The sequence below is a fragment of the Triticum aestivum genome, chromosome 5D (genome assembly GCF_018294505.1).
Source record: "Triticum aestivum cultivar Chinese Spring chromosome 5D, IWGSC CS RefSeq v2.1, whole genome shotgun sequence".
Lineage (NCBI taxonomy): Eukaryota > Viridiplantae > Streptophyta > Magnoliopsida > Poales > Poaceae > Triticum > Triticum aestivum.
Window position 1 is genome coordinate 462325735 of NC_057808.1, and position 26436 is coordinate 462352170.

Below are 26436 nucleotides of genomic sequence, written 5' to 3' on the forward strand. Positions count from 1 at the left end.
GATTATTGACTCTAGTAAACCCTTTGGGTGTTGGTCACATGACGATGTGAACTATGGGTGTTAATCACATGGTGATGTGAACTATTGTTGTTAAATCACATGGCGATGTGAACTAGATTATTGATTCTAGTGCAAGTGGGAGACTGAAGGAAATATGCCCTAGAGGCAATAATAAAGTTATTATTTATTTCCTTATTTCATGATAAATGTTTATTATTCATGCTAGAATTGTATTAACCGGAAACTTAGTACATGTGTGAATACATAGACATACAGAATGTCACTAGTATGCCTCTACTTGACTAGCTCGTTAATCAAAGATGGTTAAGTTTCCTAGCCATAGACATGAGTTGTCATTTGATGAACGGGATCACATCATTAGAGAATGATGTGATTGACTTGACCCATCCATTAGCTTAGCACGATGATCGTTTAGTATGTTGCTATTGCTTTCTTCATGACTTATACATGTTCCTATGACTATAAGATTATGCAACTCCCGAATACCGGAGGAACACTTTGTGTGCTACCAAACGTCACAACGTAACTGGGTGATTATAAAGGTGCTCTACAGGTGTCTCCGATGGTACTTGTTGAGTTGGCATAGATCGAGATTAGGATTTGTCACTCCGATTGTCGGAGAGGTGTCTCTGGGCCCTATCGGTAATGCACATCACTATAAGCCTTGCAAGCAATGTGACTAATGAGTTAGTCACGGGATGATGCATTACGGAACGAGTAAAGAGACTTGCCGGTAACGAGATTGAACTAGGTATTGTGATACCGACGATCGAATCTCAGGCAAGTAACATACCGATGACAAAGGGAACAACGTATGTTGTTATGCGGTTTGACCGATAAAGATCTTCGTAGAATATGTAGGAGCCAATATGAGCATCTAGGTTCCTCTATTGGTTATTGAACGGAGACGTGCCTCGGTCATGTCTACATAGTTCTCGAACCCATAGGGTCCGCACGCTTAACGTTCGGTGACGATCGGTATTATGAGTTTATGTGTTTTGATGTACCGAAGGTAGTTAGGAGTCCCAGATATGATCACGGATATGACGAGGAGTCTCTAAATGGTCGAGACATAAAGATTGATATATTGGATGACTATGTTTGGACTTCAGAAAGGTTCCGAGTAAGTTCGGACAAATACCGGAGTACCGAGGGGTTACCGGAACCCCCCCGGGGAGTGTAATGGGCATCATGGGCCTTGGTGGAGAGAGGAAGGGGCGGCCAGGGCAGGCCGCGCGCCCCCTCCCCCTCTAGTCCGAATTGAACAAGGAAGGGGGGGGGGGCGCCCCCCTTTTCCTCCCCCCTCTCTCCTCCTTCCTTCCCTCCTACTTCTACTCTTGGAAGGGGTGGAATCCTACTCCCGGTGGGAGTAGGACTCCCCTTGGGGCGCGCCTAGGAGGCCGGCCCTCTCCTCCTCCTCCATGAAGGAAATATGCCCTAGAGGCAATAATAAAGTTACTATATATTTCCTTATTTCATGATAAATGTTTATTATTCATGCTAGAATTGTATTAACCGGAAACATAATACTTGTGTGAATACATAGACAAACAGAGTGTCACTAGTATGCCTCTACTTGACTAGATCGTTGATCAAAGATGGTTATGTTTCCTAGCCATAGACATGAGTTGTCATTTGATTAACGGGATAACATCATTAGGAGAATGATGTGATTGACTTGACCCATTCCGTTAGCTTAGCACTTGATCGTTTAGTATGTTACTATTGCTTTCTTCATGACTTATACATGTTCCTATGACTATGAGATTATGCAACTCCCGTTTACCGGAGGAACACTTTGTGTGCTACCAAACGTCATAACGTAACTGGGTGATTATAAAGTTGCTCTACAGGTGTCTCCGAAGGTACGTGTTGGGTTGGCGTATTTCGAGATTAGAATTTGTCACTCCGATTGTCGGAGAGGTATCTCTGGGCCCACTCAGTAATGCACATCACTATAAGCCTTGCAAGCATTGTAACTAATGAGTTAGTTGCGGGATGATGTATTACGGAACGAGTAAAGAGACTTGCCGGTAACGAGATTGAACTAGGTATTGAGATACCGACGATCGAATGTCGGGCAAGTAACATACCGATGACAAAGGAAACAACGTATGTTGTTATGCGGTCTGACCGATAAAGATCTTCGTAGAATATGTAGGAGCCAATATGGGCATCCAGGTCCCGCTATTGGTTATTGACCAGAGAGGTGTCTCGGTCATGTCTACATAGTTCTCGAACCCGTAGGGTCCGCATGCTTAACGTTCGTTGACGATATAGTACTATGAGTTATGTATGTTGGTGACCGAATGTTGTTCGGAGTTTGGATGAGATCACGGATATGACGAGGAACTCCGGAATGGTCCGGAAGTAAAGATTGATATGTGGATAGTAGTGTTTGATATCCGGAAAGGTTCCGGAATCCATCGGAAGGGGTTCCGGATGTTTCCCGAAATGTTTGGGCACGAGAACACTTTATCTGGGCCAAAGGGGAAAGCCCACGAGGTTTTTGGAAAGCACAAAAGGAAGTTTTGCGGAGTCCAGGGGCCAGACGCCGGGAACCCTGGCGTCTGGCCCTGGAGTCCGAGAAGGACTCTTGCCTTTCGGGTGAAACCGACTTTGTGGAGGCTTTTACTCCAAGTTTCGACCCCAAGGCTCAACATATAAATAGAGGGGTAGGGCTAGCACCCAAGACACATCAAGAAACACCAAGCCGTGTGCCGGCAACCCCGTCTCCTCTAGTTTATCCTCCGTCATAGTTTTCGTAGTGCTTAGGCGAAGCCCCGCGAAGATTGTTCTTCACCAACACCGTCACCACGCCGTCGTGCTGCCGGAACTCATCTACTACTTCGCCCCTCTTGCTGGATCGAGAAGGCGAGGACGTCACCGAGCCGAACGTGTGCAGAACTCGGAGGTGCCGTGCTTTCGGTACTTGGATCGGTCGGATCGTGAAGACGTACGACTACATCAACCGCATTGATATAACGCTTCCGCTTTCGGTCTACGAGGGTACGTGGACACACTCTCCCCTCTCGTTGCTATGCATCACCATGATCCTGTGTGTGCGTAGGATTTTTTTGAAATTACTACGTTCCCCAACACTCCACTCCTTTATATACGGAGGAGGAGGGCACCCCATAGACACACAAGTTGATCATTGATCTCTTAGCCGTGTGCGGTGCCCCCCTCCACCATAATCCACCTCGGTCATACCGTAGCGGTGCTTAGGCGGAGCCCTGCGTTGCTAACTTCATCATCACCGTCATCACGCCGTTGTGCTGACGGAACTCTCCCTCGAAGCTCTACTGGATCGTGAGTTCATGGGACGTCACCGAGCTGAACGTGTGCTGATCGCGGAGGTGCCGTACGTTTGGTACTAGGATCGGTCGATCGTGAAGACGTACGACTACATCAACCGCGTTGTCATAACGCTTCTGCTTACGGTCTACGAGGGTACGTGGACGACACTCTCCCCTCTCGTTGCTATGCATCACCATGATCTTGCGTGTGCGTCGGAATTTTTTTGAAATTACTACGTTCCCCAACAATCATTACACTTAACAATATCCTAAGATCCGGAAAACATGATCACCATCAACACTTGAGCTAGTCTCAGAGGCAATACTGGGAACCCTTAGCCATTTATCATTCCACACGTTCATATGAGTTTTCCATTGAATCGCATATTCGAGGATCATAGCAGTTATAACATGAAATATAAACTCTTAATCATGAACACAAAAATATAATAAGACAAATGTTATTGCCTCTAGGGCATATTCCAACATATCAGCGGCCCTAGAAAAGGAGATTGCAGACTTGGTGGCTTGCGGATTCGACTAGTATCTTAGCTGCTGGCTGGACCGTAGATATCACCTTGAGTCGCTTCTGTTGAACCTCCATCTCCAGGAGGAGGCATACTGGCAACAAAGGGGTAGGCGGAATTGGGTGTTGATGGGTGATGTGCTTACTACATATTTTTTTATGATCGCGAATGGCAGAAGGAGGAGATGCACTATATTTATCGTTTCTATCTATGGGGTCTTAGCGTCTGACCCCACGGCTATCCAACTTCATGTGTGTGACTTTTTCAAAGACCTCTTGGCCGCTCGGTCACCGTCGGGCTTTTCCATCCCCCTTCCCTTTGGCCACCTGAGTCGCAGATCTCGGTTGAGAATGCTGAGTTTATGCTGCCCCTTTCTTGTGATGAGATTGACGCGACAATTGACTCTTCTAAGTCAAATTCTGCTCTGGGCAAGATGGCTTTTCCATAACTTTCTTTAAGAAACTCTGGCTGCTTCTGAAACACTTAGTCTATGCCGGTATCCAAGGGTTCTGTCTTGGGACTATCGACATCTGTAGGCGCAACTGCACGGTTTCTACCCTGATTCCCAAGGTGAAGGGAGAAAACTCTATCCGGCAGTTCATGCCTATTGTCCTAATCAATAGTTTTGCTAAGTTTCCCGTCAAAGCTTTTGCTATTAAGTTCTCTTCGGTTACCCATCGTGTTGTGTCTCACTCTCAATCAGGTTTATTCTAGATGACATCCTTTCCCTCCACGAGAATGTTCATGACCTTAAGGCTAGAGGCACTAGAGCTGTTATTCTCAAACTAGATTTTGAGAAGGCACACGACTCTGTGAGTTGGCAATTTCTGCGATCGGTATTGCTGGCTAAAGGTTTTGACGGTGCCTATGTCCATCGTTTTATGAGTTTGGTTACTGCTGGCCACACTAAGGTGTCGCTTAATGGGACGGTGGGCCCTTACTTTGCCAACGGTCGTGGCCTTAGGCAGGGAGACCCTATATCTCCTCTTCTATTTAGTTTTATGGCTGATGCTTTGTCATGTATCCTCCCGAGGGTCGCTGATGCTGGTAACATTAAGGCAGTTGCCTCTCATCTAATTCCTTTAGGTATCTCTCCATGCTGATGACACTATTATAATTGTGGAACTGACACTATTATAATTGTGGAACTGGACGATCTTTGCCTGGCCAATTTGAAATTCATTGTCCTTTGCTTTGAGACTCTTTCCAGGCTAAAGATTAACTTCCTTAAAGGTGAAGTCATCGTAACGGGTGCCTCCGAGGCCGAGGGGGTGCGGGTGGCGCATCTTCTCAACTGTTCTTTGGGTTATTTCCCCTTCAAATATCTTGGCATGCCCATCTCCCTATTTAAGCTTCTTGCAAACGATTTCAACCCCCTTGTTACCAAGGTTGGTAATCGGGTTATGCCTTGGAGAGGCAGATATAACACCTCGGCGAGCAAGGTGTGTCCTATCAATGCATGCTTCTCTTCTCTGCCTATGTTTCTGATGGGTTTCTACCGATGGAACTCACACTAGTAATGCTTTTTATTGGAACTCGGTGGAGGCGCTTATTTCGAAGCACGGCCACCTCCTTCTATCAGCGTGATCATGCTCCTTCCTCTTAGTTATGCTCTTTCTGCTGCATGCTTCACTCCTTCACTTGTTGCCTTGGCTTCCCTTTAGGTAGTTGGCTTGTGTGCTGTGATCTCTTGTAATGCGTGCTAGTACTTGTGTTGGATTGTGCCCCTGTGTGGGCTTTTGAACTGCTCTCCGTTGATCTGTGATGTACTCTGTCGGTTGGCTTTGTTTATAATGTCGGGCTATCGCCTTTCGTCTGAAATAAAAGGAAGCTACTTACCAAGCTGCTTATGTAGGGCTTCACCTCCTCTAGACTGGTCGGTTTTCCTGGCAGAAGGTGATCCAAAGAAGCCTCTGATCTCAGCGTCTATAAGGCGGAGTTGTAACCCAGAGCTCTATAACACATTGATTTGCTGGGGTGAAAACAAAACAAAATTACCACAAACACATGAACAATTTTGTCTGTAAATTCTTGTCATAGCTGTAGACCAAAAATGTAGTCATGGTAACGTTTCAGGTTTTTGTCTAGCAAGTCTACCGCCATCGCTAACCTCTTTCCGCCGCCCCTCTCTCTTTACACGGTCCATAAAACGAATGAGAAATATGCAGGTATGTATGAATATATATCCTAGCTAGGCCGACTGGTGGACGACGAGCATGAGCAGACCACGGGGACGGAGGGGCTAGCAGCAAAAGGGACCTGGATGCCAGGCTAGCTAGGTGCTGCAATGGCATGGGATGGAGGCTGTTTTCTTCGTGCAGCAGAGGGACTTGGACGCCAAGCACCGCCGGTAGCCCAGCTCCATCACGAACTCATTCGCTGGAGCACCCACCGGCCTCTGGACCCTGCGCTTCGGCTTGCGGCTCAGCCACTGCTTGAGTAGGCCGTGCAGCGTCGTCGAAGGGCAGACCGGCTTGCCATGGCATAAGATCTCCACCTGCATTTCGCACAAGTATACATACAGGTGGTCAGGCCAAATAGCACATTCAACATTGTCCATGTGCAAACATACTTTCTCGGCTTACATGTGCGATAACAAGAAAAATGATATTAATTGGTGCAAATGAATCATACTATATATGCCACCATCCAAATCTACAAATGCAGCAAGGTGGTGGTTCCTTTCACGGGAAATCGGTGGGGGTGGTGGCCCGTTCATTATTTCTGAATAATAAAATCTACAATGCAGCAAACTGGAGATTTATTGATGATCTAATTCTAATGCTTGGAAGCTAGCACCTTGACAGGAGGCCCCAGACAACAATCAAAATCAAAGCACAAAGACATCTAAAATGCTCACCTTAACGTCACTTGCTAGCTCAAGTTTTTTCATAATGAGCTTCAGGATAGAGGAGACCTGCATAGTTCCATCTCTGAAACAAGAAGAAAAATCCATATTAAACAGAATGTATTAAATTCTTGGAATTGAGTTGCGTGTTAGCTGAATTCCTGGAAGGGATGAACGAAAAAAAGCATGCAGGATTTTCGAATGAAACATCCTCTCCAATGCTGATAAAAATTGTTAATCTAGACACTTCACCTTCATATTTTGAAATGAAGGAAATAACTCTTGCTGATACCATAGCACAGTTGCTACTAGTAGAAAACATAACATGAAAAGGGGCATCAGCGCACAGCGCCATCTAAAATTCTCAAGCTGGGAAAAAACCTTGAGCAATCTATGCTACAAATAAGAGGATACTAAGTGAAGTATGAGAGGCCTCTATCATTGTTGACAAAGAAACTTGAAGATTAATGGGGAACTCACTTAATTCTGTAGAAATTATTTTTTATCTGAGGCAGCCGTTTAGCTTCTGCCCTGCAAAACAGTTTTCATTTTGATGTGAGGACGCAAAAAACACGGTCCATCAGAATTAATACGAATATTGAATATGTTGCAATCTTACTGGTTCAGTGAAGTCACTAGTGAAAACCAGACTGGGGTAGTTATTCCATCATCCGAGTCTGCTTCTGGGCTTTCCCTCAGACTATCCTCTGTGGTTGTTTTGTTTTTCCGACTTTCCCCCAGATAACATAATGTTTGTGACTTCTTCGCGCTTGCCACGACTAAGCTCCGTAAGGGCTTATGAAGCTCTTCATTGTCAATCGTCTCGTGATTCTTTCCATCTTCAGAAATATCTGCACTATTCTGTTTTGGATGGAAGTGTACTCAGAATAAGCAAATGTTACAAGACAATTGGCATCAAACTTGCATATGAAATTATGTGCTGGTAATACTTTAGTAGTACCTTCTTTTTGTTTGCAGATGTTGGCACCTTGGTTGATTTTGGTGCTGAGGCCATCTCAGTCTTCTGATTATAGCCTTCCGATTTATTTGGCAATTTACCGACAGAAAACAAATGGGACATGAATTTCCTTCTTGCAGCTCTCTGTCCTGTCAGACTAGGTTGTGTTGCCATCTTCTGGGTTTCAACCAAGGAAGAAATGGACCTCTCTTTTATCTTTGCTGGCAGTGTAGTACTTGGAGCCTCAGAAGCATCAACTTCTGCTTTAGGTGGAAACGCATGGTCCCTGATAGCCTGAATTTTTGGATCATCCCTTCAAACAAGGAAACAATCAATCATGTTAGGTAGCAGCATATAGTAGAGTACCTGAGTCGAGATCACAGGAAAAATAAGAATAAGTGGCTGGAATTCTAAGTTTTTGTTTCACAAAACAAGAATGTATGTATACATAGATAGTTTCTTCTATAGATACATTCTAAGCTTCTGCTTCACAAAAAAAAAAAACAAGTTTGGTCTGGCTATTAGTGAGAGTTTGCACTTGTAATTACACTTGTATTGCATAACTCCGCTGGTGTACTTATACATAGACTTAAAGAAATTGAGAACTGACAAGTTGAAAAAACAATGTTGTAGATAACTATATAGACAACCTTGTTATTTTAACAATTACTTACCTGAGTTTCTCTTCAGGAGCAATCCCAAGAGCAGCGTTGCATACGGGGCAGGATTCGATCCCCTCCTCACCTATTTTCTTCAGGATACAATCCCGGCAAACTGCTTACAAAAAGGCGGTCACAAGAGGAACTCCACAGGCAGGCATGCAAGTTTCATGCAGAGATTTGAAAGAATCGAATTTTACATGCTTGGCAAATGAAAACAATATTATGAGTAAATTAGCTAGCTAGTAGCAACAATGCAACAAGACTAGATACTTGGCTTGCAACCAACCAGTCCAACAAGGAGTACCAACAACCGACACAGATTCCCGGCCGAGTCTTGGTGATCTTTGGAGCTTGGTTCCTTCTCTTGTAGAGTGTAGTGTTGTTGTGGTGCTGGTGTGATGTTTTTGTGTGCTGTTGTGGGTTTGTGTGCTCTCAGTCTGGGCTTTGTAATGTGTCTTCTTCTTCATACATGAAATGAAATGCAATGCCGTTGATTTTCGCCAAAAAAATGACCACGGCCGGCCAGCGCAGTGCAGAATGCCTGTTCAAACGGACACAACATTTCATGCCACCATCTACAAGCTCCCCCACCATCGTCTACAACCTCCCCAACCATTACCTAACACACACGAAGCTACTAGATAGAGTGCATCGACACCATACAGTTCCATTCACCCTGCGACAGGTGCCAAGGCTTTACAACTTTTGCTCCTAGCACCAAAAGGAAACTGGGACCGAATGTCCTTCCAAGAGGATGGCCCCGGCGGCCACCACGGGGAAGTCCAAAGTGCCGTGTCGTCGGGACATGGAAGACACCTGGAAACGCCAAAGGTTGGCTGCATTGTGGACTCTAAACTTCCAAAGAAGAGAGGTGGCGACATTAGACCGAGAGCACGAGAGCACGGCGTCGGCTCCGGATGGATTTCTGCGTGAGAGCACGGGCGAAGAAACTACCGCAGACCGAGAGCACGGCTAACAGGCCAGGTTAGACTGATGTTTGCTCGCGTATTTGTTTCCCCTCTCCTGTAACTCTAAACCCCATCTCCGCTGCCATGACTCCGCAGACGGCGACGTGCGTGTCCAATTCCGAGCGCCGTGTTGTATGTGGCCAACTGCGCGCGAGCTGGCAGTGGAGCTGGTCTACGTACGTACGATGACATCGGCGACAGCGGTGCGTCGTGCATCATCGTGTGCTTGCGCGAGCCCATCGCCAAGGACATTCGCTTGGTGGAGGCGGAGGAGGATGGCCGCGTCCCGTCTGTCTACTTGGTTTAGACGTTGTCCTATTGGAGAAAGATCGGCTGATTTCAACGATCGCGATTTCGCCTCGGACGCCTGCCCCTGCCTGTTAGCGTCGCGTCGCGCTCGGTGGCTGCGGCACGGGGTTTCTCCGGAGTAGCGCGCTCTGGCGCGCGCTACCGGAGAGGAAACGTCTCGGCCGCAAGGTGGCCGCAACGGCCAAACCGCGGCGCACGCAATCAAAAGACTCGACCGGGACGGCCAGATCGCAGCCCAGGCAATCAATCAAAAGGCTCGGCAATGACAGCGTCGCCTCCGGCTCTCTTCTGGATCAGATCACGAGGTCGCATCAAACGCCAACCAGGCAAGGACCGACCGAGAGACAGACAGACGGGACAGGGAGAGAAAGCAGACGCAGCGCGACGCGACGGCGACGGCAGACGGGACGGCAGCGCGACGGGAGGTCGCGAAGAAGACGGGGCGGCGGCGCAGGAAGGCCGCGGGGCGACAGAGCGTGCAGTGCAGACACGAAAGGGGGGAGGACGAAACGAAACCGTAGAGGCGGCGGGAGTGGGATAGAAGAGAGAACTCACATGTGTGGCCGCACTCGGCGAAGGCGCTGGCCTCCCGGAAGTATCCCTTGCAGAGCGGGCACGTCACGAACGCGGCGAGCGCCGCCCGCGGCACGCGAGATACGCCCGGCGCGCCCCCCATCTCTCCGCTGCCCGCAACCATGTCTGCCACCTTCTCCTCTCTCTAGGTCAATCCTCGATCGACGACCTCCTCGTCAGAACTCTGCGACCGGGAGGCGGAGAATCAGCAATAAACGGCGCGGGGCGGTGGAATCGAGGGCGTTGGTCGGTCGGGAGAAGGGAGAAGCGGCGGCTGAGCTCCGGCGAGTCGCGAAGTTTAGTGTTTTCCTATTCTGCTGTATTTTTTTGGGTGGATATATAGAAATATATAGAAGGCTAGCTGTGGGAGGGACGCGATAGAAATAGAAGGCTGTGGGGTGGGAGGGACCCAGCAGAATTTATAGGTCTAGGGTACTTTTCCTACAACGGTCTTGGTGCGATTTGTATTTTTGGAACCGTCTTCCTGTTTTGTCAAAAAATAAATTTTTTCCTGCTCAAAACCAGGCCATTAATTCCAGCTTTCATTGCTTCCATATCGTAGGTAAAGATTCATCTTTTGTGCGGATAAATATCAAATTCTTATTACAAAGCAAGATACGATAAAAAGAGAATCGGGTTCAGATGGGTCCGAGACCGTTGTGTAGGTGAAGTGCGCCGGAAACCGAGAAGTGAGTTTGGAAGAAAACCCTTGTGTACGTGAAGTACATGGGAAATGGGGGAGCAAGCCGGATGATACCGTTATGAATGAGAATTACGCGAGAAAGAGAGAAGTGAGTTCTGCAAGACCCTTGCACGTGTGAAATGCACCGGAAAAGAGAGGGACCTACTCGGATGAAACCGTTTTGTATGTGAATACTTTGGTTTATTTTTTGACAGGCGCGAGAAGTGCAAAACCAAGGAGACGGTAAAAAGAGAAGCGAGTTCAGATGGGACCGAGACCGTTGTGTTGGTGAAGTGCGCCCGAAAGTGGGAAGTGAGTTTGGAAGAAAACCTTTGTGTACGTGAAGTACGTGTGAAACAGGGGAGCAAGCCGGATGATATGCATGAGAATTACGCGGGAAAGAGTGAAGTGAGTTCCACGAGGCCGTTGCACGTGTGAAATACGCGGGAAAAGGGAGGAACCGACTTGGGTGAAACTGTTTTGTATGTGAATACTTTGGTTTATTTTCTAACAGGCGAGAGAAGCGCAAAACCCTGGAGACACCATGCTATTTATTGCACTTTAATCAGTTACCAAAAGTAGTTCCAAAATTTTAAAAAATTACATTATGTGACAGCTCATGACAACCCATTTCACTAATAATTACTTTATGATAATGATGATGAATATTTAATTGTGCGGGCAAATAATGATTTTTGAATACCATATTATGCACGAGTAAGTAGCGAATTAGGCAAAAAAAAGAAGTAAGTTCGGGCAAGACGATTGTGCATATGAATCGTGTGCACGTGAAGTATGCCGGGAAAATGAGGGGATAGGCCAGGCAAGACCATTGTGTAGCTATGAGACACTACCAGTCAATTGTAATTAATGAATGGCAAATATAGATCCAAACATGCTTAAATCAGTACATCAGTGTGACTTTATACTAGTATATCTCTTCCCGACAAAGGCAGTACTCCCGGGGCGCCGCCCATCTCGCCGCCGATCTAAGAAAGAACCCAATGCACTGAAATTCCACTAATAACTAATATACAAAAAAGAAGAATAGATATAGGGTATCAAACCTATAGAGTTTTTGCTTCAAAGAAATAGAAATATCATCATATAGAGTCAGGGCGTCCGCCCACAACCACCTCCGCCACCTTCTCCTCGACGACCTCCTCGTCAGACCGCGGGGACTAGGAGGCGAAGAAACAGCGATAAACGGCGCCGGGCGATGGAACCGAGGGCGTTGGTCGGCCGGGAGATGGGAGAAGCGGCGGCGGAGCTCCGGCGAGTCACGAAGTTTAGTGTTTTCCTATTCTGCTGTATTTTTTTGGTGGATATATAGAAATATATAGAAGGCTAGCTAGCTGTGGGAGGGACGCGATAGAAATAGAAGGCTGTGGCGTGGGAGGGACCCAGGAGAAATTGCTACGTCTAGGATACTTTTCCTACAAAGATCTTTGGGCAATTTGTACTACTTGGAACCGTCTTGCTGTTTTTTCTAAAGATAATATTTTTCCTGCTCAAAACCAGGCCATTCCAGTTTTCATTGCTTCCATACCGTAGATAAAGATTCATCTTTTATGCGGATAAATATCAAATTCTTATTACAAAGCAAGACACGGTAAAAAGAGAATCGAGTTCAGATGGGACCAAGACTGTTGTGTAGTTGAAGTGCGTCGGAAAGTGGGAAGTGAGTTTCGAAGAAAACCTTTGTGTATGTGAAGTACGTGTGCAACGGAGGAGCAAGCCGACGACACCGTTATGCATGAGAATTACACTGGAAAGAGAGAAGTGAGTTCTGCGAGACAGTTGCACGTGTGAAATACGCGGGAAAAGAGAGGAACCGACTAGGATGAGAAGTGCAAAACCATGGAGACACCATGCTATTTATTGCACTTAATGAGTTACCAAAAATAGTTCCAACCTTTTAAAGCAATTACATTATGTGACAGCTCATGACAACCCATTTCACTAATAATTACATTATGATAATGATGATGAATAATTGCTTGTGGGGTAAATAATGACTTCTGAATACCATATTATGCACATTTAAGTACCTAATTAGGCAGAAAAGAGAGAAGTAAGTTCGTGCAAGACCATTGTGCATATGAAGCGTGTGTACGTGAAGTATGTCGGGAAAATGAGCGGATAGGTCAGGCAAGACCATTGTGTAGCTCCTAGTTAAAAACATCTATGTCACGTTGGTCGGCATAATTTTCATAAACACTAAATGAAACAAATAATTAGAAAAGATAATTTTCCACATCCGAATCATAGACAGGACGAGGACCGACGGGGGCGGATACCAAAACCATGGCACTATATAATAAAAAATAATAATAAAAGTAAGAAAATTATACAAGTATCTATCTAAATCATACAAGTAAGAATTTTTTTCTTTGAGAAAGTAGATAAGAACAAGAGGCTCACCACGGTGGTGCCGGCGACGAGATCGGCGCGGGCGATCGACGGCGGTGAGGACGGGGTCGGGACAGGACGGACCGCCAAACCTAGACAAATCTTGAGGAAAATGGAGTTTGGAAGTCGAGCTTGGAGAGGAGAAAGCTTAAGTGTGGCTCGGGCATTTCATCGAACACCTCATGTGCATGCATAGAAAGGAGAACAGAGCAGCGCATGCACACCTCCCACACGGCCAAAAACAGAGGAGAGGGTGGGCAGGGGCGAGGGTATATATAGGCATCTCTTTAGTCCCGGTTGGTGGCTCGAACTGGGACAGAATAGTGACCTTTAGTCCCGGTTCCAGCCACCAACCGGAACTAAAGGTGTTGTGCCAGGAGCGAGGCCCATTGGTCCCGGTTCGTGTCTGGAACCGGGACCAATGGCCCCCGAGGCCCGGCCGGCGCCCTGGCCTCACGAACCGGGACTGATGCACCCTTTGGTCCTGGTTCGTAAGAGAATCGGGATTAATGCCCTTACCTGGCCTGGACCAAAACCCTGTTTTCTACCACGGGAGAGACATGGCCGAAACCTGCAGCTTTAGACAATGACCATCTCCTCCAAGTTGGCTGATCACACCAATACCTGCCGGAGAAGGTTTCATATTTTCCTCATTTGTCCAAGCCGCATCACAGAAGATTCGTTGACCTGCAATTAAAGATGTAGCTTGTGTGGCTATTGGCTGCCGTACTACAACAGTTGTTGAGCTTTGATCATGTCCCACCATCACATCCTCAATTTTTGGGCCCGGTAAGATCGCGTTCGCCACCGGGTATACCTGCGATGGTTGACAAAAAATTCTACCAAACACGGCATCATTTCGTGCTTTACAAAGGCACCACAAGAAAGTGAATACACTAGTTACGTTAATATATGGATGAGTAGAATCTAGTAAAACCTTAATCATTTGAAAGAAACTGAAGGATAGGGCATGGAGGAAAACGAAGGTGGGCCCACTCGCTAGAGAGATACTAGCAGGGGGGAGACATATTATTGACTGTGGCATCAGCCAAAGAGTTCTCCGGTGATATATGAAATCTATGTACTTTGTAAACCATCATGGCGGCTGACAACTGAACGATCACTTCCTCTCTACGAACTTGACAACCGCATCAGGGAAATCCAGATTAGTACGGTGACCTGGCTATTCACTACAACCTTAACCAGGTAACTCAAGATCCGGGACTGGGTCTAATGATGCCTATGTTGGATGGAAATAATGAGTGGATATTAGAGCAACTTTAACCGGTTAGAGGAGTGAAAATTCTGGTGATCGCATAGGCTCCAACCTAGTTTCGCATGTCGGCATGACCTACTGTGACACAGAACAAGAGGAATATCCTCAGTCAAATCCCTATTGTTTTCGGTCAATGTCGTAGACCGCCCGGAGAGGCCTAACCATGGCCCATTTGACCCGGAGATCATCCCCTTTGACTTTGTCCATTATAGGTTAGCACCAGATTAATAATTAAATGTTTCATAACGAAAACATATTTAAAATTGCTATCTAGTAATATAAGCATTAAACAAATAGACACGAGCATCCAATGCAAATAGTTAGATGATCAGAGAAAGGAACAATCTGTAAAGAGTAATTAGTTAAGATACTTCTACCTCTCTAAAAATGATTAAAAATTACCACATAGCTTATAGCTAGTGTATATCTACTGTGTAAATTTTCAGGATTTTATCACGCTCTAACTGTTCAGGACAATCCATACAACAATAGAAGTGCTGCTCGTCCCCGCACATCGAGCAGGCGGGCGGGAGTCCTGTGACTGCATGCGCTCCAACCTGGTCTGGAATGTCGACATAACCTGCCGTGACACTGAACAAGAGGAATATCCCCTGGTCAAACCCCTCTAGCATCTGGTCAATGTCGTAGAACACTCTGGCCCACGGATTGCCACGTCGTCCAAAACCACTCCAGGGAAGGCCCGGACACCACACCAGCCTATGTGGGGCCCGGATATATCAATGAGAGGGTGTTGTGATGTTTAAATACCTAGTGCGCAACCTAATGTGGCACCTGCCTCGCAAACCGGATAATCACGCAGGAAGGTTCATGACGTAGGGTACTAGTCCCCCCACATCAAGCAGGCGGGAGGGAGTCCTTTGATCGCATGTGCTGCCGTCTGGGCTGACATGTCGGCATGACCTGTTGTGACATAAAACAAGAGAAATATCCCTCGGCCAAAACCCTCTAGCATCCGGTCAACACCGTAGATTGCCAGGAGAGGCAATAGCCTGGCTCGTTTGACCCGGAGAACTACCCCTTTGAGTTTCTCCATTGCAGCTTAGCATCAGAGTAATAATTAAACATTTCATACTGAATAAATATTTAAAATTCATATCCAATAATATAAGCATTAAACAAACAGACATGAGCATCCAATGCAACTATAACAACAATTGGAGTAAAGAACAATCTTTTAGGTACATCTACATCTCTAAAAACTCTGAAAAATTACCACGTAGGTTATAGGCAGTATGTATCTACTGTTGATGGTGTCCTTGACTAGGGGGTACTTATCACGCCGACTCCTGACCAGGTGGATCGGGCCGAGGACCCCCATGGTGATTCACTCATGGGCCACTTCGGTCGGTCCATGACACATACAAGGAAGACTCCACAAGATTTGACGCACAAGACTAGGACTCTTCTAAATCCTGGGCCTCCGGTGCATTATATAAACTGAGGCCAGGCTAGTCAATAGAGAATCTTAGAATCATACACAACAATCTCGTGGTAGATCCCTATACTCTGTACTATTCCCCACATGAATACAATCAAAAGCAGGACATAGGGTATTATCTCTTCGAGAGAGCCCGAACCTGAGTAAAATCCTATGTCTATTTAACCATCGCTCCAAGACGCCTAGCCTAGGATCGCTACCCCGAGATATGCCAGATTTAGAACTGACATTGGTGGCCCGTGCAGGTCTCACTAGGTTGTCGACGCAATTCGATGAGCAAGTTCATCGTGTTGAAGTCAAGTCCCGTGCTGCAAGTATTTTTCAGTTTCCTTCAGTGAGCTAGCTCTGAATAATAAAATTGTACACTTGGTTCAGAAAGTAGTAGTTTTAGGCCAAGTTGTTTTTCTCTTGTAGTGCCAGAAACGTACTGTGTTTACGTTGCGGCAAGATTAGCGGATCAGAGAGTTTAGTGGTTGGCCACGATCTGATTGCGTGGGATGGCGCATGATAGAAGGATCGTGGGCGATCTTTTCGGGCTGTCTGTTGGGGATAGCTCTGTCTTCTGAATAAAAGAAAGAAGTCCAGTATAGACGCAGTTAAGGCGTCACAAAATCTCTCGCGTTCGTCTCTGTGTGTTCATCTCCTCCACCGTGGCCTAGTTGAGTGATTAGTCCAGCTATTGTGTGTATGATTCTGGTCTAAAAATCTGACAATTGGCATCAGAGCCTTAGGTTCTTTAGGGTTCTTGTGGTGTTTGGCGGTGGCTGCTGCAGCAGGAGGTGATTGGCGGCGGCGATGGGAGACACCTCTCCGTCGAAAGGCGATGGGAACAAGAGCGGGAGCGGTGGAAAGTACACGCCGCCAGCGGCCAGGAAGGCCGGCGCTAGCGACGCGGACGGCGGCGCTGTGGTGCTCGCTACCCCGTCGAGAGCCACGAATGTGCCCATTCAGTATCCAATGCTGACGGACACGAACTACTTGTGGGCTGTGAAGATGAAGGTGTTGATGAAGGCGTTGCGCGTCTGGTCGGCAATCGAGGGCTCCGGCGAGTTTGATCAGGCCACCGACGAGGGGGCGTTCGCTGCTCTGTCTCAATCAATTCCAGATCATGTTATGATGCAGGTTGCAGACTGCGACACCGCATAGGAGGCGTGGGAGCTGATTCGGTGCGCGCGCGTCGGCGAGGACCGCGTGAAGAAGGCACGTGCGCGCCAGCTCAAGAGGCAATTTGATCGCCACGACATGGGCGATGGGGAGACGATCCTGGAGTTTGCCAGGAAGCTCACCACGTTGGTGAGCGAAATCCGCTCCCTCGGTGTCACCCTCAGCGAGGAAGCCGTGGTGGAGAGGTTGTTCAGCGCCGTCCCAGATCGGTTTGCCGACATCGTCAACACCATCGAGCAGTGGGGCGACCTCACGACCATGATGGTGCAGGAGGCCGTCGGGCGGCTCACGGCATTCGAGGAGAACCAACGCGGGCGGCGGCAGAGCCGTGGCGGCAAGGACGAGCAACTGATGCTCGTTACACGTGCGCTGGAGACACTGATGAAAGGCAAGAAGATGATCGACAGTGGCGGCGGGTCTAGCTCAAGCGGCAAGAAGGGTGCTTGGCATGAAAAGGCGCGTGGTGAGCGTGTCCAGTCCAGCGGCAAAGGAAAAGACAAAGAGAAGGTCAAGAAGCACAGAAAGTTTGACATAAGCAAAGTAAGGTGCTTCAATTGTAATGATATGGGACACTTCCAGTCAGATTGCCCTGAGCTGAAGAGGGAAAAGGCAAACCTTGCCGAGAAAGAAGGTGATGATGAACCGGGTCTTCTATTGTCTGTTGCGTGTGAGCTCACTGAATCTGAATCTGTGCAGACCCCGACTGAGTAGGTCATGCTACATGAGGATAGGATTGTGCCGAAGTTGACAGGCGCACAGAACATGTCATGGTACCTCGACACTGGTGCTAGTAACCACATGACAGGCGATGTGGGGAGATTTGCTGAGCTTGATAGTGCCGTGAAGGGAACAGTAAAATTTGGTGATGGGTCAACAGTGGACATCTGCGGCCGTGGGTCAGTCCTATTTCATGGTCAGACTGGAGAGCACAAGCTGTTGACAGAGGTATACTTCATTCCAAGGCTAAGGAGCAATATAATCAGTGTAGGGCAGCTAGATGAGATTGGTTGCAAGACTGAAATTGAGTTTGGAGTGATGACAATACTTGATAGACAGCGTAAGCTACTGGCCAGAGTGAAGAGGTCGCACAATCGACTGTATATTCTGAATATCAATCTTGCACATCCTGAATGCCTCTTAACAAAGACCAAGGATGAGTCCTGGTTATGGCATGCCTGCTATGGACATATTAATTTCCATGCATTGAGGTCCCTCTCGTCGAAAGGAATGGTGCGAGGAATGCCTTACGTTGATCAAGTTGACAAAGTTTGTGACGGTTGCATGATAGGAAAGCAACGGCGTGCACCCTTGCCTGCAGCAGCTAGCTACCGAGCAGAGCAGCCGTTAGAGCTGATGCATGGTGATCTCTGTGGTCCAGTCTCGCCACCAACATTTACTGGAAAACAATACTTTCTCTTGTTGGTCGACGACAACTCACGTTTTATGTGGGTGCAGCTGATCCGAAGCAAAGATGAGGCATTTGTTGCTCTGAAGAAAGTAAAGGCTGCAGTAGAGCTCAAGAAAGATGTGAAGCTCAGAGCACTCAGAACAGATAGAGGTGGTGAGTTTACTTCGAAAGAATTTGAGGTTTACTGTGAAGAGCTTGGCATCACTCACTACCTCACCGCGCCGTATTCGCCACAACAAAATGGCGTGGTCGAGCGCAGGAACCAGACAATGATCAACATGGCGAGAAGCATGATGAAAAGTAAGGGGTTGCCTGGAGCATTTTGGGGAGAAGCAGTAGTGGCTGCTGTTTACCTTTTGAATCGAGCGCCGACCAAAAGTCTAATTGGGATGACTCCGTACGAAGCAATGTATGGGAAGAAACCAAGTGTTGAACACCTAAGAACCTTTGGGTGTGTCGGTTATGTGAAAAAGGTGGTTGGTCACCTCCCCAAGCTGGCTGATCGGAGCTCTGCCATGGTTTTCATAGGATATGAACCGAAGTCCAAGGCCTACCGGATGTATGATCCGGAGAAGAAGAAGTTGTGTGTATCTCGAGATGTTGTGTTTGCAGAAGATGAGCAGTGGAAGTGGGATTCAGAAACCATGGAAAATTTAACATCTATGGGCACATTTTCAGTACAGTACATTGTCCCTGTTTCTGAACCTGAAGCAATTAGGACACCAGGAACAGGAGGTGCGAAGCCTGAATCCACCATTGGCACACCTGCTACTCTAGGCACATCAACATCAAGTGAGAGCACTGACTCCACCATTGGCACACCTGCTACTCCGGGCACACCAACATCAAGTGAGAGCACTCCTTCACCTTGGTCACCCAACTTTGTGTCGCCACCGACCGATGCATCGCTTCCGACTCCAACTGAGGGGCAGAGAAGATACAGGCTGCTTGATGATCTGTTCGAGGAAACAATAGAAGTAGAGGCAAGTTCAGAACTTTGTCTCATGGGGTCAGAGGAACCTTCTGATCATAGACAGGCCAGCAAAGAGCACAAGTGGCGGTGTGCTATGGAAGAGGAGCTTGAGTCGATCAGGAGTAACAAGACTTGGCAGCTCACCACACTTCCACCTGGACAAAAACCTATAGGCCTCAAGTGGGTTTATAAACTGAAGAAGGATTCAGCTGGAAGGGTTGTCAAGTACAAAGCACGCCTAGTAGCGGAGGGATATGTGCAACGTCCAGGGATTGATTTTGAAGAAGTTTTTGCGCCAGTTGCAAGACTCGAGACAGTGCGTTTGCTGATAGCACTGGCAGCGCAAGAGAAGTGGGAGCTTCACCACATGGATGTCAAGTCTGCATTTTTAAACGGCGATCTGTTCGAGGAGGTGTATGTCACCCAGCCACCTGGGTATGAGAAGAAAGGTGATGAGGATAAGGTGCTAAAGTTGAGCAAGGCTCTCTATGGGCTGCGACAAGCACCGCGTGCCTGGAACTCAAAACTTGATCAGACACTAGTCTCAATGGGGTTTGAAAAATGCCCATTAGAACATGCTGTCTACAAGAAATTCAGTGGGAACTCAACTCTGCTGGTTGGGGTGTATGTGGATGACCTCATAATTACAGGAGGCAGTAGCAAGGAGATTGCTGAGATCAAAGAGCAGATGAAAAGGAAATTCTGCATGAGTGATTTGGGCCTGCTAAGCTATTATCTTGGGATTGAGGTAAAACAAACTCAATCTGCTATCACCATTAGCCAATCCTCTTATGCAGCTCGGATTCTGGAGAAGTGTGGTATGGCAGATTGTTATTCAACCAAAGTTCCCATGGAGCCAAGGCAGAAATTGAGCAAGCATAGTAAGAATCCTCCTGTTGATGCGACGATGTATCGTAGCATTGTTGGTAGCTTGCGCTACCTAGTCCACTCTCGCCCTGACATAGCATACGCAGTTGGCATTGTGAGTCGATTCATGGAGTCACCCACAACAGAGCATATGGCTGCCGTCAAACAGATCTTGAGGTATGTTAAAGGTACTCTGGATTATGGAGTTGTTTATAAGTTCAGTGAAATAGGACTGCAGCTGCGTGGCTACTCTGACAGTGACCATGCTGGGGATGTGGATGATAGAAAAAGCACCACTGGAGCTGTCTTCTATCTGGGTTCAAACTTGATTACCTGGTTGTCTCAGAAGCAGAAGGTTGTGGCTATTTCCTCATGCGAGGCAGAGTATATTGCTGGTGCAACGGCCGCATGTCAGGGAGTGTGGCTGGGGAGATTACTTGCTGATTTGATGAAGAAGGAGGTGGAACCAGTATCACTAAAAATTGACAATCAGTCAGCAGTACAGTTGTGCAAAAACCCAGTTCACCATGAGAGGAGTAAACACATAGATGTGCGTTTTCATTTCATCCGTGACTGTGTGGAAAAAGGGCTTGTTTCAGTTGAGCCTGTGAGGACAAACAACCAGCTCGCAGACATTCTTACAAAGCCTCTCGCCAAACAGAAATTTGTGGAGATGTGCGAGCGAGTTGGGGTGCAACCGTGCTAGTGATAAAGCAGCAACAAGACTTGAGGAGGTGAATGTTGAAGTCAAGTCCCGTGCTGCAAGTATTTTTCAGTTTCCTTCAGTGAGCTAGCTCTGAATAATAAAATTGTACACTTGGTTCAGAAAGTAGTAGTTTTAGGCCAAGTTGTTTTTCTCTTATAGTGCCAGAAACGTACTGTGTTTACGTTGCGGTAAGATTAGCGGATCAGCGAGTTTAGTGGTTGGCCACGATCTGATTGCGTGGGATGGCGCATGATAGAAGGATCGTGGGCGATCTTTTCGGGCTGTCTGTTGGGGATAGCTCTGTCTTCTGAATAAAGAAAGAAGTCCAGTATAGACGCAGTTAAGGCGTCACAAAATCTCTTGCGTTCGTCTCTGAGTGTTCATCTCCTTCACCGTGGCCTAGTTGAGTGATTAGTCCAGCTATTGTGTGTATGATTCTGGTCTAAAAATCTGACACATCGGCATCAATTCCGAGCTCTTCGGCCGGAATCTAGAAAAGTTACGGCAGCGGCGTAATCAGGTGTTGTCCTTTCAATTTAACCTGTTTTGCATAGGTCAATTGTTTTCCGTTTGCCTTCTCTACTGTCCCGTGATATTTTGTTCGCAGAACAACTTTAGTCTTGCCGAAGAACAGAATTGGAGGAAATTTTTCTGGCATCCCGTGCCGAGGACGACCCGTCTGTAGCGGCCGTCAGGTTATCGGATTACGTATGGGCGCAGGCGTACTCCTGGCCACTACCTTCAAACAGCGTCCGTCGATGTGAAAGACAATCAGGGCACTAATCCCAATACCGATCTGCTGCTGCCTCGCGAGAAGTGCTGCGGTCATACACCGCATGGCAGCAGGTCCAAGTCATGGTCATGAGCAACCATGCAAAGACAAGGATATCCAAGAACGCATCCAGGAAACCTCTTCTTCCTTACTTTAAATCAACAATTAAACATTGCACTCTGGGGAGGCATTCGCACAGTCCAAGCCTGGTGGACGGCGACGGTTCTTAGGCGTGGACATAGGAGGAAGGCCATTTCATCACTTCTCATGCTCGTCACATGAGATATATGGAACGAGGGAAACACTAGAGCTTTTCGTACCAAATCGACTATGCCTACTGTACTAGTAGACAACATCAAATGGGGGGCAAGGAATTGGGGCCTTGCAGGGGCGAAACAATTCTGCGCCTCGATGCCGCGAGAGTAGGCTTTTTCTCTTTTATTTGTTGAGGTCTAATGAACCTCGTTGAACTTTGTTTGACTCTTCTTCTTTATTAATGAGACCGACAAAGCTTTTGCTTCTGTTTCAATGTTGAATATGCGTATAGACCAGGCACTAACCTACTAGCACTAATTTGCATGCATGGATTGCGGGGATGATTAAAGAAAACGGAGGCGTTGCCCTCTCCACGTTAAATATTCAGGTGATATTTTCCTAATACAAATGTTGTACGTACTTTACTGTTAATTTTTAAGAATTTATTACTTCGGGTGTATCTTTCTTCATAGATCTGTCAATATGGTGTACAACTTGGCCTCGCCGCTACCGTCCTATGTCAAACATCGTCTACCAGCGGCTTTGAGTTTCGCGGCCAACTTGGTCACGACATTGACAGCTCGATACCATCGTCCCGCGGACAACGCCGCCCTGCATCGACATCTCTGCTCTGTTGTGACGTCGACTCTCAGGCCACATTCCTTTAATTATTTACTTCACTTAAATTAATTAGTAAAGGATTTTTTTTCAAAAAAGGGTTGATTTTATTAGCTCAAAATGAAGCATCAAGAGAATACAAACACGATGAGCACACACCCGGCCTCTGCACCGCTAGGATGCACACAGCCAACACCAACCCACACAAAAAACACGCCTGCAAATAGCAAAGTCATATAAGACCAAAGCTATGCATGGACCAGAAAAAGAAAGAAAGAAAAAAAAATCTAAAGTGATCATTTCCGTGATCGGCAACTAAAGGAAAGACCATATCTGCACCAACCGTATCAAGACACCATCTTAACATCATGATTCTTCAACAGCAACGCCTTCAGGAAGGGAGCAACGCTCAAACGCCGCCGTCACTGGATCCAGCAGTTGACGCCGGAATCTAGGTTTTCACCCTGGAGAAACTGTCCGAGTATATCCGAACAATGCCTTCAACAAGGTAACGATGTATAACCATCGCCATTGCCAGAATTCAAATCTGGGCTTTCACCCCGAAGCTCGATACCGGGTACTTAAGAAGCACCGCCATCGACGTCACAAATGTGTTGTCGCCACCTCTTTTCCAACATCCCAGCAGCTACATGCGACGCTGCTGCACAACCATTCCTCTGCGTTAAGCCGACGTCCATAGTTTGCATCTCATTGCCGAAGTGAACCATCAGATATGAAGAGATGAACTCCCACACCTCCGCCGTGGAGCCACAAGAGGTCGCTGCACCACCACAGTTTGTAGCCACCATCGCTAGGCCGAACAAGATCTGGATCACCGTTACCGCCCTAGATACCGCAGGCAGACGAGTGGAGACCAAGCCGCCATCTAGCAAGGCCCGGATCAAGCGACACCGGAGGACGCACGCATCGGCAGCATCCGCTGGATCAAGTCCACACGTCCCAGCGCCGACGTGCCGCCTGCCTTTGTGCCCACCAGATCCAGGTTGCCGCCGCGAGCACAGGCCAGCAAGGAGCCATCCCGAGGCACCACCGGCATGACCCGGTGCCGCCATGCCGGTCAACACAAGGCCAAGGCAGCCGGAGCATAGGACCAAATCCACGTGGATCCATGGTCGTCGTGCCGGCGAAGCCTCAACAACGAGCCATCGACGCAAAGCAGCGTGGCACCGAGCAGCTGAGGAGTAGCAGCCGTGAAGCACGCGAGCAGGTGCACCGTCGTCGAAGCAGCCACCACGGATAGATCTGGCGAATGTATTAGGGGGTTTTAAGAAAACTATGAACGCGAGCGTTGTCCCGCCGCTGCCGACCAGACAGGGGCTTTGCCCCGGTGGCTAACGCCGGCGACGGTGAGGAGAGCAGGAGGCTGGGGTGGCCGTGGCTGCCGCGGAAGGAGGCGCCGCCCGAGCCGCCCTGTGCGAGCGACGTAGGGGCCGGTGCGATTCTACCAAAGGAATTTTTTCTTATAAAAGCATATTATTATTATTATTATTATTATTATTATTATTATTATTATTATTATTATTATTATTATTGTTATTATTTTTAGGCTTGCGCCATTTTGTTTGCATAGGTAATCGGCTTTAACAAGCCACGCCGTCACCTTGGCGTGCCGATGTAGTCGTCCCGCCCGTGTCACCAAGTTGTGTCACCACCTTGGTGCACTGCCCCGTGTCGGCACCGCCGCGCCGTCGCTTCATCAAGCCGGCGTCGACCATGCCGACCTTCTTCGACACGTCGGCTGACCTGTGGACTTCGGCGTCACCTCTTCATCAACCTACTCCGAACTTCGGCGTCACCAGCCGACCGACTTTGTCAAGTTAGCTGGACAGGGGGCTTCGCCTCGCCACATCCACTTTGTCAAGCCGAGCTGCTCGCTCGGTCACCATAGGCTTGGGGGCTGGGACATCTGCTAGTCCGAGGACTACACTCCATGTCGGATCTGTCAGAGATCAATGGGCATCTTCGTCCCACAACAAGCCTAGACCTCGTGATCAAGACGAGCACATTAAACACCACAGTCACTCTGATGGTCAATTTTTTTTCAATTCTTGTTTGGTTCAACCAAGCGTTATATTTGTCTAAATCAAAAACTTATTTGTTAAAAACGTTGCTTGTTAGAAACATCTTTCTTTACCCAAGTTAACAGGGGCTCTGAAATTTATATGAGCCGTTTTGTAATAAATGTTTTCTGCTAAGTCGTTGCAAAGTCTTTTTCTATCGCTCCTTTCTCGACTCGAGTGTCTGGTCAATAGCTGGATAGCCTAGTTTCTTTGTAAAGCCGCTCGAGTTTGGTTCGCTAAACTGGCCTCTGAGAAACACTCCGCTTTCGGGAAGAGAAATTCAAGGCGAAGGCTGACCCACTTGATGTCTACAAATCAGATGTGTCATGTTAAAGCACGACGAAAGAACAAATTAATCTTAGGACCAATTTCGGATTGGCACCAAAAAACTTGATTTAATTCAGACATAAAGTTTTTATATAAGTTTTTTGCTTTTCTGAGCTTATGACACTTTTAACCTATTTTTGTGTTTCCCAGCATAACTCTTGGAATGCAATGCCAGACGCCCTTTAAAGTATCAGAAATATTAATAGGGAGCTGCAACTAGAGTCGAACCCACCAAAAGACAAGGTACTCCTGTTGGGGAACGTAGTAATTTCAAAAAAATTCTTACGCACACGCAGGATCATGGTGATGCATAGCAATGAGAGTGGAGAGTGTGTTCACGTACCCTCGTAGACCGAAAGAGGAAGCGTTAGCACAACGTGATTGATGTAGTCGTACGTCTTCACGATCCGACCGATCCAGGTACCAAACGCACGGCACCTCCTAGTTCAGCACACGTTCAACTCGATGACGTCCCGCGACCTCCGATCCAGCAATGCTTTGCCAGAGAGTTTCGTCAGCACGACGGCGTGATGACGGTGATGATGATGCTCCCGACGTAGGGCTTCGCCTAAGCACTGCTACGATATGATTGAGGTGGATTATGGTGGAGGGGGGCACCGCACACGGCTGGGAGAGATCAACAGATCAACTTGTGTGTCTAGAGGTGCCCCTGCCCCCGTATATAAAGGAGCAAGGCGGGAGGCCGGCCGGCCCCTGTAGGCGCCCCAGGAGGAGGAGTCCTCCTCCTAGTAGGAGTAGGACTCCCCTCTTTCCTACTCCTACTAGGAGGGGGAAAGGAAGGGGGAGAGGGAGAAGGAAAGGGGGGCGCCGCCCCCCTCTCCTAGTCCAATTCGGACCAGAGGGGGAGGGGCGCGCGGCTGCCCTAGGCCAGCCCTCTATCTCCACTAAGGCCCACTATTTCTCCGGGGGGGGGGGGGGGTTCCGGTAACCCTCCGGCACTCCGGTTTTCTCCGAAACCACCCGGAACACTTCCGGTGTCCGAATATAATCGTCCAATATATCGATCGTTACGTCTCAACCATTTCGAGACACCTCTTCATGTCCGTGATCATATCCGGGACTCTGAACTACCTTCGGTACATCAAAACACAAAAACTCATAATACCGATCGTCACCGAACTTTAAGCGTGCGGACCCTACGGGTTCGAGAACTATGTAGACATGACCGAGACACGTCTCCGGTCAATAACCAATAGCGGAACCTGGATGCTCATATTGGCTCCCACATATTCTACGAAGATCTTTATCGG

General features: G+C 47.7%; 1 protein-coding gene across 1 annotated transcript; it reads right to left on the reverse strand.

Annotated features, from left to right (window-relative positions):
* Nucleotides 1–3578: 3578 nt before the first annotated feature.
* LOC123125531 (E3 ubiquitin protein ligase DRIP2-like) lies at nucleotides 3579–10461 on the reverse strand. The gene is made up of 9 exons (XM_044546006.1): nucleotides 10148–10461; nucleotides 8328–8427; nucleotides 7657–7966; nucleotides 7315–7556; nucleotides 7176–7226; nucleotides 6708–6780; nucleotides 6240–6344; nucleotides 5688–5773; nucleotides 3579–3696 (listed from the first exon to the last, which is right to left on the reverse strand). The coding sequence occupies exons 1-9, from the start codon at nucleotides 10287–10289 to the stop codon at nucleotides 3579–3581; spliced, it is 1227 nt and encodes a 408-aa protein (XP_044401941.1). The 5' UTR covers nucleotides 10290–10461.
* Between the last annotated feature and the right edge of the window lie 15975 nt (nucleotides 10462–26436).